Source organism: Oncorhynchus tshawytscha, linkage group LG08, assembly GCF_018296145.1.
Source record: "Oncorhynchus tshawytscha isolate Ot180627B linkage group LG08, Otsh_v2.0, whole genome shotgun sequence".
Taxonomy (NCBI): domain Eukaryota; kingdom Metazoa; phylum Chordata; class Actinopteri; order Salmoniformes; family Salmonidae; genus Oncorhynchus; species Oncorhynchus tshawytscha.
In genome coordinates this window covers 9,357,581-9,373,662 of record NC_056436.1, presented here as the reverse complement: position 1 = coordinate 9,373,662, position 16,082 = coordinate 9,357,581, and the positions used below count along the sequence as shown (strand labels likewise).

The following is a 16,082-nucleotide window of genomic DNA, read 5'->3' as shown; positions in this document are numbered from 1 at the left end:
ATGATCCGTTCTCCTAGTCTGTGTCTCACAAAGACACAGAGGTTGGAACCAAAAATCGTAGGAAAGATTTCCACTGGTCTAATTTAAATTTTTCACCTGCCCGCCCGTCCAGCATCACTACTCTGGATGGTTCTGACTTAGAACTACATACCTAATACATAGGTGTCTGACTGTAAACTCTCCTTCCAGACTCACATAAAACATTTCCAATCCAAAGTCAAATCTAGAATTGTCTTCCTATTTCACAACAAAGCATCCTTCACTCATGCTGCCAAACATACCCTCGTAAAACTGACCATCTTACCGATCCTCAACTTCGGCAATGTTATTTACAAAATAGCCTCCAACACCCTACTCAACAAATTGGATGCAGTCTATTACAATGCCATCCATTTTGTCACCAAAGCCCAATATAATACCCACCACTGAGACCTGTACGCTCTCGTTGGCTGGCCGTCGTTGGCTGGCCCTTGCTTCATACTCGTCGCCAAACCCACTGGCTCCAGGTCATCTACAAGACCCTGCTAGGTAAAGTCCCGCCTTATCTCAGCTCGCTGGTCACTATAGCAGCACCCACCCATAGCATGCGTTCCAGCAGGTATATCTCACTGGTCACCCCCAAAGCCAATTCCTCATTTGGCCGCCTCTCCTTCCAGTTCTCTGCTGCCATTGACTGGAACGAACCAAAAAATCTCTGAAACTGGAAACACTTATCTCCCTCACTAGCTTTAAGCACCAGCTGTCAGAGCAGCTCACAAATCACTGCACCTGTACATAGCCCATCTATAAATAGCCCAAACAACTAACTCTTCCCCTACTGTATTTATTTATTTATTTATTTTGCTCCTTTGCACCCCAGTATTTCTACTTTTCACACTCATCTACTGTCAAATCTACCATTCCAGTGTTTTAATTGCTATATTGTATTTACTTCGCCACCATGGCCTATTTATTGCTTTTAGATCCCTTATCTCACCTCATTTGCTCACATTGTATATATACTTATTTTTCTACTGTATTATTGACTGTATGTTTGTTTTCTTCCATGTGTAACTCTGTGTTGTTATATGTGTCGAACTGCTTTGCTTTATCTTGGCCAGGTCGCAGTTGTAAATGAGAACTTGTTCTCAACTTGCCTACCTTTGGGATAGGGGGCAGCATTTTCACATTCGGATCAAAAGCGTGCCCAGAGTAAACCTCCTGCTACTCAGGCCCAGAAGCTAATATAAGCATATTATTAGTACTATTGGATAGAAAACACTCTGAAGTTTCTAATACTGTTTGAATGATGTCTGTGAGTATAACAGAACTCATATGGCAGGCGAAAACCTGAGAAAATCCTACCAGAAAGTGGGAAATCTGAGGTTTGTAGTTTTTCAACTCATTGCCTATTGAATATACAGTGTCTATGGGGTTCATATCACACTTCCTAAGGCTTCCACTAGATGTCAACAGTCTTTAGAACGTTGTTTGAGGCTTCTACTGTGAAGTGGGGGCGAATGAGAGCTGATTCAACAACAGGCCTGCCAGAGTGCCATGAGCTGATCATGCACGCACACGTGAGAGCGACCTGGGTTCCATTGCAATTCTGAAGACAAAGGAATTCTCGGGTTGGAACATAATTGAAGATTTATGTTAAAAACATCCTAAAGATTGATTCTATACATTGTTTGACATGTTTCTACGAACTGTAATATAACTTTTTAAACTTTTCATCTGAACTTTCACCTGGACTTGCCCGCGCCTCGTGAGTTTGGCTTTGATTACCAAACGCGCTAACAAAAGGAGGTATTTGGACATAAATGAGGGACTTTTTGAACAAAACAAACATTTATTGTGGAACTGGGATTCCTGGGAGTGCATTCTGATGAAGATCATCAAAGGTAAGTGAATATTTATAATGCTATTTCTGACTTTTACTGACTCCACAACATGGCGGGTATCTGCATGGCTTGTTTTTGTGTCTGAGCGCCGTACTCAGATTATTGCATGGTTTGCTTTTTCCGTGAAGCTTTTTTGAAATCTGACACAGTGGTTGCATTAAGGAGAAGTATATCTATAATTCTGTTCATAATAGTTGTATCTTTTATCAAAGTTTATTGTCAGTATTTCTGTAAATTGATGTGGCTCTCTGAAAATTTGTTGGATGTTTTCAAGGCACAACATCACTGACCATAAAGCGCCAATGTGAACTGAGATTTTTGGATATAAATATTAACTTTATCGAACAAAACATACATGTATTGTGTAACATGAAGTCCTACGAGTGTCATCTGATGAAGATCATCAAAGGTTAGTGATTAATTTTATCTCTATTTCTGCTTTTTGTGACTCATCTCTTTGGCTGGAAAATGGCTGTGTGTTTTTGTGACTTGGCTCTGACCTAACATAATCATATGGTGTGCTTTCGCTGTAAAGCCTTTTTGAAATCGGACACGATGGGTAGATTAACAAGAAGTTTATCTTTAATTTGGTGTATTGCACTTGTGAATGTATGAAAGTTACATATTTCTAAAAAATATTTTTGAATTTCGCGCTCTGCCTTTTCAGCGGAATGTTGTCGAGGGGTTCCACTAGCCGTAAGAAGTTAAATAAAGGTGTAATAAAAATTTAAATAAAATTGCTTGTGTTTCTTGGACCATGCACATTGGTGTCCTTTAGTCGTGGTTTCTTTGCAGCAATTTGACCAATAAGGCCTGATTCACGCAGTCCCCTCTGAACAGTTGATGTTGAGATGTGCCTGTTACTTTAACTCTGTGAAGCTTTTATTTGGGCTGCAATCGGAGGTGCAGTTAACTCTAATGAACTCATTCTCTGCAGCAGCAGTAACTCTGGATCTTCCTTTCCTGTGGGGGTCCTCATGAGAGGCAGGTAACTCTAATGAACTCATTCTCTACAGCTGAGGTAACTCTGGATCTTCCTTTCCTGTGGGGGTCCTCATGAGAGACAGTTTCATCACAGCGATGGAAGGTTTTTGCGACTGCAGTTGAAGAAACTTTCAAAGTTATTTAAATTTTCCTCATTGACTGACCCGTCATGTCTAAAGTCATGATGGACTGTCATTTCTCTTTGCTTATTTGAGCTGTTATTGCCATAATATGGACTTGGTCTTTTACCAAATAGGACTATCTTCTATATTCCACCCATACCTTGTCACAGCACAGCTGATTGGCTCAAACGCATGAAGAAGGAAAAGAAATTCCACACCTGTTAATTGAAAAGCATTCCAGGTGACTGCCTCATGAAGCTGATTGAGAGAATGCCAAGAGTGTGCAAAACTGTCATCAAGGCAAAGGGTGACTACTTTGAAGAATCTCAAACATAAAATATATATTGTTTTATTTAACACTTTTTTGTTTACTACATGATTCCATATGTGTTATTACATAGTTTTGATGTCCATACCACTGCATACCACTGCTGGCTTGCTTCTGGAGCTAAGCAGGGTTAGTCCTGGTCAGTCCCTGGATGGGAAACCAGATGATGCTGGAAGTGGTGTTGGAGGGCCAGTAGGAGGCACTCTTTCCTCTGGTCTAAAAAAATATCCCAATGCCCCAGGGCAGTGATTGGGGACATTGCCTGGTGTTATACACCATGTGTAGCATTAGAGCAGAGCATCAGGTTTAAGAGGGCAGCAACTGAACATGTTTCATAGGACAGGATAAAGTCTGGGTCTTTATTGTGATGTTTCATAGAACAGGATAGAGTCCGGGTCTTTATTCTATAATATGTTCTCTGTTATTGGGGGTGTTGCTGATCAGGAAATGGTTGTTAAGGTGGTGTCTCACAGAGACGAGAGTCTGTTTTGATTGAAGAAAAGGAGTGTGACGTAGACGTCTGCAGACTACAGGGATGAGTCCATATACACTACTAACTATAGCACGACACGATCAGTAAGAATGTAAGGTCCTGATTTGGGTACTGGTCACTGCCTTTCTTGTTTTTGTTCTGTTCGTTCTGTTATTTTTAGGGTCAACATTAATATTGATTACTGCATTGTCAACATTAATATTGATTACTGCATTGTTAAGTTTGGAGATTGCAAGAAAGGCATTTCACTGTACTTAAAACAGTAACATTAAAACTTGAAACTGTGTTTTAATATTTAACCAGGAAATCCAAATGAGGTCAATTGATCTCTTTCCCTCTTTCCTTGTTGTCTGTTACGTTCCCCAGTTTCTGTTTTGAGTTTGTATGTGTTTTGTATGTGTATGTTTCAGGAAATGGCTTCCTGGATTTGAAGCAGCTGATTGGTCGGCCCCATCGACGACCCCGCCCTCTCGTCAGGGGATCCAGCTGTCTGCAATTACCGACTCCTGCAGCTTGAAAAGCCAGTGTTCCTTTGTTAGGAGAGAGAGCTTCTTTGATGTTCTGTGTTGGTTGTTGCTCAGAGACAGGTTTTGTAAAGGATTTTGTAGCTGGTCCTGCTAAGGTATGTGTATGCCAAAAGGACTGTTTGTTATTATTGAAATGGTTCACTTTAAGTTAGTAATTATTCTGGTTTTGTTCCCAGAGGGGAAGGCACCTTGGGAGTGTTTAGGCAGGAGGCCTGCGGGCATGCATATACCTGTCGTATGTACTCGAGTCTATGCACACTTGGTAAGACCTGAGTGGATCACCCCCTGTATTTTGGTTAGCGTGCCAGGTGGCATTAAGAATAAGGTAGGAGAGGGGGCTCTAACTTTTTTACTTTCTTTACTTTTGTTCCATCCAGCCCCTTTTCCCCAAATTACCGTGTGAAGGAAGAATAAATTCCCTGTTAACGGTAATATTCTCTGCCATCCTTACACACACCTAGTCACATACCTCTTTCACTCCACGAGGAGTTGAGTGTAGCAGGTTGTTGTGTTCCCCCCCTCCCAAGAGGCGTGCGTAACATTGTCCAATAACACCTGAACCAAAGAGCACCTTCAACCTCTGTTTCGGTGATCTACTGACTAGTATATCCTTTAGATGCATTGTTCCCCTTGTTATTGCCAGGAGACTGTTACCATGGCCACCATGACCCTATCACTGCTTCTCCCCGCTGTTCTGCTCGGAACACTTGACAGGTAAGATACATTCCATTGTATTCCGAGATCATTTTAAGTTTAAATTATAACCACAATTTGTATTTATTTACAGAGGAAGTCCTTTGTATCACTTTTTTGAGGGAGACCTAGGTTGCATCTGTCAGCCTATTCCCTACATAGTGCCCTACTTTTGACCAGGGCCCATAGGGCACTGCTGTAACGTAGTGCACAATGTAAGGAATAGGATGGCGCAGCCCAAAGCTTCCAGAATGTACATCCAGCAATGAATGTTATGTACAGTATGTTACCTGTGTGCATGGAGTGATGCCAGACGCCCTGTGAGATTGCTGGAGATGTTGCGGGGGGCGTAACTTGATTGGAGACTTCACACTGCAGTGTGACAACCAGGGACAATACACCCCTCAGCAGTGGCTGGGCTCTGCAGTTTACCACACACACATGGACATATGCTGGACATGTAACAATCTATTAACATTTCATGTGTGATTATTGTATTTCCAACTTTTATTTTTTTTAAACATTTCTGGTAAGTTTCTGTTGTGTGGACAGACGATCCCTGGTACTGAGTCCACCAGACACTGCTCACATTGTGAGAGGACAGGTAGGATGTGTGTTGTTTATATTTGTGTCCATTTATACACTCACTGTACAAAACATTAAGAACATATGCTCTTTCCATGACAGACTGACCAGGTGAAAGCCTATGATCTCTTATTGATGTCACTTAAATCCACTTCAATCAGTGTATATGAAGGGAAGATAGCTTAAAGATTTTTTTTTTTTTTAACTTCAAGACAATTGAGACATGGCTTGTGGATGTGTGCCATTCAGAGGGTTAATGGTCAAGACAAAATATTTGAAGTGCCTTTTAACAGGTTATGATCATAGATGCCAGGCACACCGGTTTGAGTGTGTCAAGAACTGCAACGCTGCTGGGTTTATCACAACAGTTTCCCGTGGGTACCAAAGGACATCCGTAGAACTTGACACAACTGTGGGAAGCATTGGCGTCAACATGGGCCAGCATCCCTGCGGAACACTTTCCACACCTTGTAGAGTCCACGCCCCGATGAATTGAGGTTGTTCTGAAGACCAAAAAGGGGGTGCAACTCAATATTAGGAAGGTGTTCTTAATGTTTTGTCTGTCATTGTATGCATATTTCTATTTTTAAGAAAGCAAAAATGGCAAATAATTGCATCTTGTTATAGTCACCAGTTATTTTTTTTAAAATGTGTCCCATCACCCATTTGCACAAAATACTAGGCCTGCTTGCAATGCAATACTTCAACCATAAGGAATTGTGCATACGCATGGTCTAACGTTTGCAGAAAGCTAAGAACATTCTCACGCAAAGTTACATTTTTATAAATGGCTACATGCATGTTTTGGTATTTTGTATAAATTTATGAAGTTCTAGGAGAGAAGAGTTAGATACCGTCTCCATTAGACACCTATACTGGCAGCAGAAGAGAGAGAAAGGTGGATTTGTCTTTAAAGTTTGACGAAGATCTTACTCCCAGCACAGTGAACTGGGGTATATGTAAAAATAAACATGACCTATTTCCCTAACTTCAATATCAAGCAGTCATAAAATGTTATTTAAGAAATTACTGAAATGTTGAGGTGGGACCAAGTCATTGTTTTACAAGTCACAAGTAAGTCTCAAGTCTTAGCACTCAAGTCCCAAGTCAAGACAGGCAAGTCCTAAACTTTGAGTTGAGTCCTAAACAAGTCAATGTGCTCTTCACCAAATGTAATACCATTTCATATTTAATCAGTAATAGTATATTACATTTATGCAAATCATGAATGCTTCTAAAAAATATTTATTACTTTCCAATTAAACTTTGTATTTCCATGGGTAGCCATGAGACAGACATCAATATGACAACAAAAACTAAATATTCTAGTGCTCTCTCTCCAGATATACTCTATACACTTAAAACAATCCTGCCATAAAGTTACAATTATTTATTAAAAAAGGTACATCAAAACAACTGATACTGAACTTCAAGTAGGCCTACAATTTCAACACTGGCCTGAATGTCTGAGAAAAAAACAATACAGATCCCAAAGATGGGAGATAAAACCTGAACAGGGAGACTGTGTGTGTAATGCATAAACAGTTTCATTTTTTTTCTCTTATCTCAGGGCCCTATGATGCATTGCATTTGCAAAAGACCAAATTCGATAAAAGTCTGTCAGTCATTTGTGCACGATGAGGTCGCAGTATGATGCCACCATGGCTGAAGACACGCTCTACCGGGGCACTGGAGGCAGGCACTGCCAAGACCCTGATGGCCACTCGGGACAGTGAAGGAAGAGCCTTCCTGTTCATTGCCCAGAACAAGAGGGCATTCTGTCCTTCGCATATGTCAAGGTAGTGACTTAGTTGTAGTGCTGGAGTGGTCCCAACAGCTTTCTTCTGCCTCTTACAGTATGCTGCAAACAGCCCATCTTCTTGTCCAAGACTATAATCCTCTCGCTCTTTCTCATCAACAAGAGGCACAGCTTGCTCAGTCCCTGTAGCATCATGCAGAATCAGTTCTGGCAAAACATGTGAAAGCATAGCAGAATCAAAAGGCCGGTATTAGAGTATTGGTGATGCAGTGGGTTAAATTGAAAAAGTATTATTGTTGCAATCAATTGGATTAAATTGAGAAACAGTTACATTAAACTCAATAATATTTACCTTTCACTCTTTGTGCCACCTCCTCCTTGACCTCCTCCTTGACCAGCACATGGTGCTCCACCCACATCAGAGAAAAAGCTGGATCCAAGGCAGCTGCTTTGAGATAGACTGGATCTGAAAATGGGGCAGTGATTCCATCTTGTGTCCTGGCCATTTTCACATTGATGAAGATTCCAAGAAATCTTTTGTTCAGGGATGCCTGGAGACTTCTGACCAGGCCGCTCAGGAAATGGACTTGAGACTTCCGCTGCTCCAGGTGGTGATTCAGGGACAGGACCGAGGGAACAACAGAACTGATTGTGACGATCTTCTCCCCCTGTGTCATATCTGTTGCTTCTCCAAATGGCTTCAGGATGTCCCCCAACTCCTTCAACTTATTCCACTCCCGTACTGTGAACAACAACTCCTTGTGCCCAGACTTTTCTAGAACATGACTGAGCTTTCGATGGTCACATTGAACAACTGCCTTCACTTGTCTCAGTGTTGAGATCCATCTTGTGTTGACAGCAGCAGGGATGCCCCTTTCCCCAAATTCAGCTTCAAACACCTCTTTGAATGTTGTGTTTGTATGTAGCAGTGAGCTGATTTTTGATAACTTTGAAAGAGAAGGAGTCATCACTTTTGTTTCTTTCAAGCCATCTCCCACCACCAGCTGGAGAGTGTGGGCAAAACACTGCAAGCGCTGTTTTTTTGCAATAGCAGCATCCACTGTTTGCTGGTCTTCCAGGGTTAGGTCATTCCAGAGCTCTGGGTCATCAAGGTGATCTTCATCATGTACTTCATCTTCTTGTTCAATGGGGAAGCACACCGAGAATGCTTTTCTCATGTTGGCAGCATTGTCACTAATGATATAGTCCAATTTATCTTTGATCCCGTACTCACCACATATGGCCTCAAATTGCTCACAGATTCTTTCGGCCATGTGTGGGCCTTTGACGCCGTCACAGGCCAAGAGATTGGATTTGAGCTGTAGCCTCTCTCCATCTTTCTCCATACAGTGCACAGTGACACCAAGGAACCCCCTCATCTTTCGGTCGGACCAAATGTCCACTGTGACTGAAACATGGTCTGTGTTGCTCAACTGAGTTTTCAGTTTTGAACGTCTCTCTGTAGCGAGGTTCTCTACTTTTGATGTCAATGTTCTACGACACACTGGGCTGTACTTACTGTCAACCACTGACAGAAAGTGACGAAAACTCTTGTTTTCCACAACAGACAGAGGCAAGTTGCAATCGATAACCAGGTCGGACAGTATTGCATTGTTGATAGCTTTCTGCTGTGGATGATTCATGCTGTACTGCCCTACACGGGTCTCCATGAACTGTGAGATTGGAGACTGTTGTGGTTCACTTGTGACACTTTTGTTCATCTGGTATTGTTCAAATCTGTAAACACATAAAAAAATATATTTGAGCGGGGCAGTAGCACAATCTTGGGTGCAAAGATCACGTTCCCGCACTGGCTGACTGTGTGGAGGCTCATTGATTTAACGTTGCGTTAACCTACATGCTATACTAGCAGTTATATTTAGCTGCCGGCTATATATTAGCCACGACTTACCGTTCTTTGTGCAGCTTCAAATGTCGAACAAAGTTGGAAGTTGTTGCGCCTCCATCTGTAATTTTCTTCCCGCATGTTTTGCAAGTTGCAATCCGTTTTTTGTTGACTACAGTGTAGTCTGTATATCCGAAAATAATAATTTTGGGTATCATCTTTCCAATGGCACAATCTGAATTCACGCGCAGACGTTCCTCTGTATTGCCACGCACAACTTTTTCTCCGCTGGCACAATTTGATTGGCTGCTGTCCGATTCAAACTGTAATCTGGAGAGTTGATGAGCTAAACACTTTATTTTTTAAATAGCGTCTTTTTTTATATTTGGGTTTGGAGAGGATATCAAGTCAGATCGAGTCATAAGGCTCAAGTCCAAGTCAAGTCACGAGTCATTGGTGTCAAAGTCGAGTTGCAAGTCATCTTATTTGTGACTCGAGTCCAAGTCATGTGACTCGAGTCCACACCTCTGAAATGTACTGACACTCAGATTAAACCCACACACACACACACACAAAAAGAAAGGAATGAGAAACTAAGTTGTAAATCAGTCATTTTTATTAAGTGAAGTGTGATGCCCGACTGAGAAAAGTGATAAACCTAGTCATAGTTTAATACAGACAGATGCAGAGGTTGTGTAAAGCAGCCATCAATAATCATGATCGAAGCACAATAACAGAGATCCTGCCATCATCATCATCATCATCATCCTCGTCGTCTGTCTTAATATGCAGTTAGTGACAGGGTGCCAAAAGGAACGCACTTCTCCCTTCAACCATTTTGTCAACATGCAAAACAGACACCGTAATCATGATTCTTTCTTTTGACAAATTACAATAAAATATGAAGACATCGTACTATGAACAAAAACTAAAAAAACAAACAAATGTTGAATGGCCTAGTTCTGTTTCTATTTAAAAGGTATTTAATACACCCTCTCATATATACAAACATTGTACAAAACGCACACCCTTCACTGTCCCTCCACCACCTCTTTGTTTGTCTTCTGTCCCGCAAACACTTTTCTGTTTCTTTGAACTTGAAGCTGAAAGGAGATGATGGAAGAGAGGAATACATGTTTAGCTTGTTTAAAACCATCTACAGTCTTGCCTTTGGGGGGGGGGGGTTCTACAACATTTTGGGGAATTGTTTTAAGATGATAACAAGGATCATTTAGCTATTTGAATTTTTTTTTAAAGTGAAAATTGTACATTTGGACTTACTGCTATTAGCCAAACAAACTCATTATATGGAACAGATAGTCCCAAAATAAAATCTAAAGAAGTTTGTTCTGAAGGGTCTATCCTATATCTGAAAGAAAATAAAAATAAAAAATAAGAATATTTTTCCATATATTTTTTTTAACCCCTAAATTGTCTAAAAATATACTTCCATTCATTTTTCAAACTGGTTCCCGGGGGACCTTCAGATGAGTCTTGTGAGGCCTGTGGGCATCCTAGAGAAGGGCCATACTAGTGTGTAGCCCAAACTTCAGTCGCTACAGTTGTGAGAAGACCGATGTTTCATGGTGTCTCATGGTCTGACAAACACCTCTCTAGCTCTTTCACCGCAGATGCGGAAGTGCAACATCGGTGGATTGAGATGCATCTGATGCAACAACAAAAAAACAAGGTCTCTCTACCTTAAAACTGAAGGATTTGTGTTATAATAATTAGATTTCCATGGGGCCATGGAAATAGATTCTAAGGGGTTAAGGACATGGTAATTCCCTTAAGGGGAGTGATATCACACTGCCTGATGGGATGCATTTGATTTCAGACCACTGACGTTAGAGACTGACGTTAGCTTTCAAACTAGAATGGAGAAAATCAACATACATTCCATACTAAGAATACAACAGTCAACACATTTCAGTCAACAACAACAGGGGTGTTTTCATTAGGCAAACACTGTAGCAAACAGTTGCAAAATGTTTTGCAACGGTAACAGTTTACTCCAAACATATGTTTTGCCACAAAAACAAGTTTCTATTGGAAGAAACTCTATTGGTAGGAACTCAGGTTGGTCCCTACATGTTTAATTCCATTTGCTTCTGTTTATATCCATTTGGTTTGGTTCCAAGTGAACACACCCCAGTTCAGGGTATGACATGAGCTAACAAACTATACCGTGGCTCCCTCCAGCATGTGTTGGTCTTTCTGGAGAGCATTGTGCAGGCCTTCCTCGGACGTGTAGCCAATCCAGCAGAAGCCTCTGTGGAATCCTGTCTCCTTGTCCTGTTAGAAGATAGACATTGTGAGGTGAATATAGAGGTTGTGGTATATATTATTATTGGACCAAGCTGGTCATTTATGAACATTTGAACATCTTGGCCATGTTCTGTTATAATCTCCACCCGGCACAGCCAGAAGAGGACTGGCCACCCCACATAGCCTGGTTCCTCTCTAGGTTTCTTCCTAGGTTTTGGCCTTTCTAGGAAGTTTTTCCTAGCCACTGTGCTTCTACACCTGCATTGCTTGCTGTTTGGGGTTTTAGGCTGGGTTTATGTACAGCACTTTGAGATATCAGCTGATGTACGAAGGGCTATATAAATACATTTGATTTTGATTTGATATACCGGTAATTGCCAAAATAAAGGAAACACCAACTTAAAGTGTCTTAATAGGTCGTTGGGCCATCAGGAGTCAGAACGTCTTCAATGAACCCTGGCATAGATTCTACAAGTGTCTGGAACTCTATCGGAGGGATGCGACACCATTCTTCTATGAGAAATTCCCTAATTTGGTGTTTTGTTAATGGTGGTGGAAAACTCTGTCGCAGGTGCCTCTCCAGAATCTCCCATAAGTGTTCAACTGACACCACACACACAAAGTCACTGAGATCTCTTCTTCTAGCCAACATCATGGGCAACTGGGCATTTTTATACATTGCTTGATGGGATGTCAATTGCTTATTTACTAGTGCGTTTCCTTTACTTTTGGCAGCTACCTGTAGGTCAAATGAAGATACACATTGTGATATCAGAGGGCTGGGTTTGTCACTTAAACAATCTGTTAAAAGGTGTACTTACAAAAGGAAGTAGGCATTTCTTGACTTGCCCGAACTGCCCAAAGTACTCCCTCATGTCCTCTGAAAAAATAATGACAGGATGTCATTATGTATGGATGTATGTTCTCCCACTGTAGCTAGTTATCTATAGTGCAAATGACTGTACTAGAGAGGACGTGGTCTTAATCTTTGACTAGACACACAGACACTGATGGTTTAGTTAGCCAGCTGATGCCAACTATCTCATTGACATACATTACCCACATCATTAGGCTGCAATAAGCCTCATAACTTAGTAATCAGCACAACGACAATGTCAAATGAGCATTGATGCAAAAAAACAAACAAACAAAACAAAAAAAGACAGAAAAGGTTGGTTAAAATAAGGTTAGCTGAAAGACGCAGCCACACATAGTTAGCTAGTGAGCTTGGCTAGCAGCAATGTCAAGGCAGCAGTCATACAGCATGATGTATAAAGACGCCTACAAAAGCTCATAGCCTAGCATAAAATAACCAACATACAGTAATTATGTTTCCAATATACATTTTTTTTAAAAGCATGCTTACTGCTTGCAATGGTCCATGGTATTTTAGACACAAACACCTCAAAAACCTTCTTAGACGATGCCATGCTGCGTCCTTGGAAAGCTAACTAGCTGGAAGTTACCTTTGACCCGAGTCACGTGACTTGACACACACCGGTGTTATTTAACTGTTCATTTTTCAAATATGGACTTAAAATCACTAAAAGCAAAGCTTTACTTTACATATTTAACATGCTATGCTTTTAATGTTTTGCTTATTTTTTTGTGCACATTTTAGAGTTGAAAGGTAATTTTAGTGATGACAAAGATGGCGGCCTCCATGGTGGAGCATGGAGAAGATGCATTTAGAAAATTGTTCAAATTTTACAAGCGAAGAAATCCTCCACCAGATCTCAGGGATGTCATTGACTTCTCGAAAATTGTGAAACATGAGAAGGTGAGCGTTTCCAAATATAGCTAATTAACAACTAAATATTGATGTGTAAACAGACAAACTTCCTGGTATAATACTACTGGCTGTAGCTAACTAGTTCGAAAATACTACCAGATTTCCTTCTGATATACAATTAACACCTAGAACGTGAATTAATGTGCTGTCATACGAAGTCAACTCTTTGATAAATTGCAGTGCGTTTACCACTTGCGTGGGCGTGTCACTCGCCATTTGTTGTCATTTGTTGTTCGTTTTATTAGAGAACTTAAAACAGCAAAACAACTGCGATTAGATTCAGATTTTCAGAAACAACTAAAACACAATCACGGGTCTTTCAATTTCCACGAAATAAACCGTCATTTTCAGATGAATCATCTTCCACTTTGCAAACTGCTTCAGTCAGTAACCAGTCTCCAACCTTTTTATGCAAGTCAGATACAAATGTAATGACAGGCTTGATGGAAACAGAACATGTCAGTAAACTTTGCAAATGTTGACAAAACAAAATACTTTAGACAAATGTTGTTTTTTACGGTAAAACAAATTATGCGAGTTATGTCAGTGTAAACTATATATAACCATCATACCGATGTAAACTTGGAGTCACGCGACGCTGTGGTGTGTGTGGTGTTCCCAATACGACTTCTCGGGAAATAATACAGTTTATTAGAGAAAAGGGGATACCTAGTCAGTTGTACAACTGAATGCATTCAACTGAAAAGTGTCTTCCGCATTTAACCCAACCCCTCTGAATCAGAGAAGTGCAGGGTGCCTTGATGGACATCCACCTCCCGGAGTCGCCTCTTCACTGTTGACGTTGAGACTGGTGTTTTACGGGTACTATTTAATGAAGCTGCCAGTTGAGGACTTGTGAGGCGTCTGTTTCTCAAACTAGACACTCTAATGTACTTGTACGCTTGACCAGTTGTGCACCCAGGCCTCCCACTCTTTCTATTTTGGTTAGAGACAGTTGTTTTTTATTGAACTAGTTTGCACTGTTCTGTGTAGGGAGTAGTACAGAGCTTTGTACGAGATCTTCAGTTTCTTGGCAATTTCTCGCATGGAATAGCCTTCATTTCTCAGAACAAGAATAGACTGAGTTTCAGAAGAAAGTGCTTTTGTTTCTGGCCATTTTGAGCCTGTAATTGAACCCACAAATGCTGATGCTCAAGATACTCAACTAGTCTAAAGAAGGACAGTTTTATTGCTTATTTAATCAGGGCAAAAGTTTTCAGCTCTGCCAGCATATTAGCAAAAGGGTTTTCTAATGATCAATTAGCCTTTTAAAATGATAAACTTGGATTAGCTAACAAAATGTGCAATTGGAACACAGGAGTGATGGTTGCTGATAATGGGCCTATGTAGATATTCCATTAAAAATCTGCCATTTCCAGCTACAATAGTCATTTACAACATTAAAAATGTCTACACTGTATTTCTGATCAATTTGATGTTATTTTAATGTATAAAAAATGTGCTTTTCTTTCAAAAACAAGGACATTTCTAAGTGGCCACAAACTTTTGAACGGATATATATATATATATGTGTGTGTGTCTGTGTGTGCCCACTATGAACTCTGGTTGATGTGATTGATCTAATGAAACCATGTGATGGTGATTGACAGGTCTTTCCCACCGAACTGAACCCAGCTGCAGTGAGTGATGCTGAGGCCAGGAGGACAGGCCTTCGCCCCATCAGAGACTGGACAGCCTTTGGCTTGCACGGTTATCCAGGTAGGATATTAGGCTAGTGGAGTTTTTTTATTTTTTATGCTGAGCTGTAACATAATCCTGCACATCATTTTAACTCTCCAGGACCATGATGGGTAACAAATTGCCTAATAATATTAGTCTTGACTCCTGAACTAATTCAGATATGTAGTACAGGGGGTTGGTGACACCTTAATTAAGGAGGACGAGCTCGTGGTAATGGCTGGAGTGGAATGGTGTAAAATACATCAAACACATGGTTTCCATTTACTTTGTTCCAGCCATTAGTATGAGCCGTCCTCCCTTCAGCAGCCTCCACTGATATGTTGTACTTGTAAGTAAAAAAAATAAAAATAATATATAGGCTGCAGGCGGAGCGTGTCTCTGAGTCCTCCTCTGACATGGCACTGCTGTAGGTTTCATCCTCAAACGACTTGGATGTCACTGCAGAGACCAAGTGGAAGAGTGGTTGAGATGTAACAAGCCTTTACTGAACAAAAAAATATATATAACTAGCCCTAGTCAGTATGTAAGATGTTACTTGTAATAAATGTGGGGCGACAGGGTAGCCTAGTGGTTAGAGCGTTGGACTAGTAACCGGAAGGTTGCAAGTTCAAATCCCCGAGCTGACAAGGTTCAAATCTGTCATTCTGCCCCTGAACAGGCAGTTAACCCACAGTTCCTAGGCCGTCATTGAAAATAAGAATTTGTTCTTAACTGACTTGCCTGGTTAAATAAAGGTAAATGTTAGTTTATTTTGTTTTTTAACTCTAGTTCTTCACCAATGATATAGTGGTAAAAGATCTGAGTTTAAATGCTGATTGCCATTCGCATTGAGTAAAGTAACGCTCCCTATATTTTCAAATGCATTTTTCCACAAAAGGTGGGTAAATGCTTGCTTGCTAACTTCTCCTTAATTTAATTTCGCTGCTCTATCGATCGCTCCATACATTGTCTGAAACTGCCGTCCTAGAAGTTGTTTGCGCCGATGTCAAAATGAGCGGCATTGTACAAGACAAATGTATAGTAATTGGTTCATCTCTAAACAATCATAGTATCGATGCCAATTACGTGATTCATGATTCGGGTTTGGCTCAACCCATCGGT

General features: G+C 40.7%; 3 protein-coding genes across 3 annotated transcripts in view; 1 reads left to right on the top strand and 2 right to left on the bottom strand.

Moving 5' to 3' along the window:
- Positions 1 to 6,844: 6,844 nt before the first annotated feature.
- Positions 6,845 to 9,683, bottom strand: LOC112256955. The gene is made up of 3 exons (XM_024430559.2): positions 9,287 to 9,683; positions 7,727 to 9,111; positions 6,845 to 7,581 (listed from the first exon to the last, which is right to left on the bottom strand). The coding sequence occupies exons 1-3, from the start codon at positions 9,436 to 9,438 to the stop codon at positions 7,190 to 7,192; spliced, it is 1,929 nt and encodes a 642-aa protein (XP_024286327.2). The 5' UTR covers positions 9,439 to 9,683; the 3' UTR covers positions 6,845 to 7,189.
- Positions 9,684 to 9,818: 135 nt separating this feature from the next.
- LOC112256957 (SRA stem-loop-interacting RNA-binding protein, mitochondrial) lies at positions 9,819 to 12,989 on the bottom strand. Its single transcript, XM_024430561.2, has 4 exons — positions 12,855 to 12,989; positions 12,310 to 12,368; positions 11,408 to 11,515; positions 9,819 to 10,323 (listed from the first exon to the last, which is right to left on the bottom strand). The coding sequence occupies exons 1-4, from the start codon at positions 12,916 to 12,918 to the stop codon at positions 10,252 to 10,254; spliced, it is 303 nt and encodes a 100-aa protein (XP_024286329.1). The 5' UTR covers positions 12,919 to 12,989; the 3' UTR covers positions 9,819 to 10,251.
- A 62-nt stretch (positions 12,990 to 13,051) lies between these two features.
- alkbh1 (alkB homolog 1, histone H2A dioxygenase) overlaps positions 13,052 to 16,082 on the top strand; it is a 15,237-nt gene continuing 12,206 nt past the window's right edge. Inside the window, exons 1-2 of the mRNA XM_024430560.2 lie at positions 13,052 to 13,268; positions 14,891 to 14,999. Of these exons, the coding sequence (XP_024286328.1) occupies positions 13,131 to 13,268; positions 14,891 to 14,999 (247 nt within the window). The 5' untranslated portion in view covers positions 13,052 to 13,130. The remainder of the gene's footprint in view (positions 13,269 to 14,890; positions 15,000 to 16,082) is intronic.

Excerpts from the sequence above, each read along its gene's own strand:
- LOC112256957 (XM_024430561.2), bottom strand. The coding sequence starts at position 12,918 with ATGGCATCGTCTAAGAAGGTTTTTGAGGTGTTTGTGTCTAAAATACCA. Across the intron at positions 12,369-12,854 it reads ACCATGGACCATTGCAAGCA|AGGACATGAGGGAGTACTTT; the intron begins GTAAGCATGCTT and ends TTATTTTTTCAG. Across the intron at positions 11,516-12,309 it reads AGAAATGCCTACTTCCTTTT|GACAAGGAGACAGGATTCCA; the intron begins GTAAGTACACCT and ends ATCTTCTAACAG.
- LOC112256955 (XM_024430559.2), bottom strand. The coding sequence starts at position 9,438 with ATGATACCCAAAATTATTATTTTCGGATATACAGACTACACTGTAGTC. Across the intron at positions 9,112-9,286 it reads TTGAAGCTGCACAAAGAACG|ATTTGAACAATACCAGATGA; the intron begins GTAAGTCGTGGC and ends ATGTGTTTACAG. Across the intron at positions 7,582-7,726 it reads GGTGGCACAAAGAGTGAAAG|AACTGATTCTGCATGATGCT; the intron begins GTAAATATTATT and ends ATGTTTTGCCAG.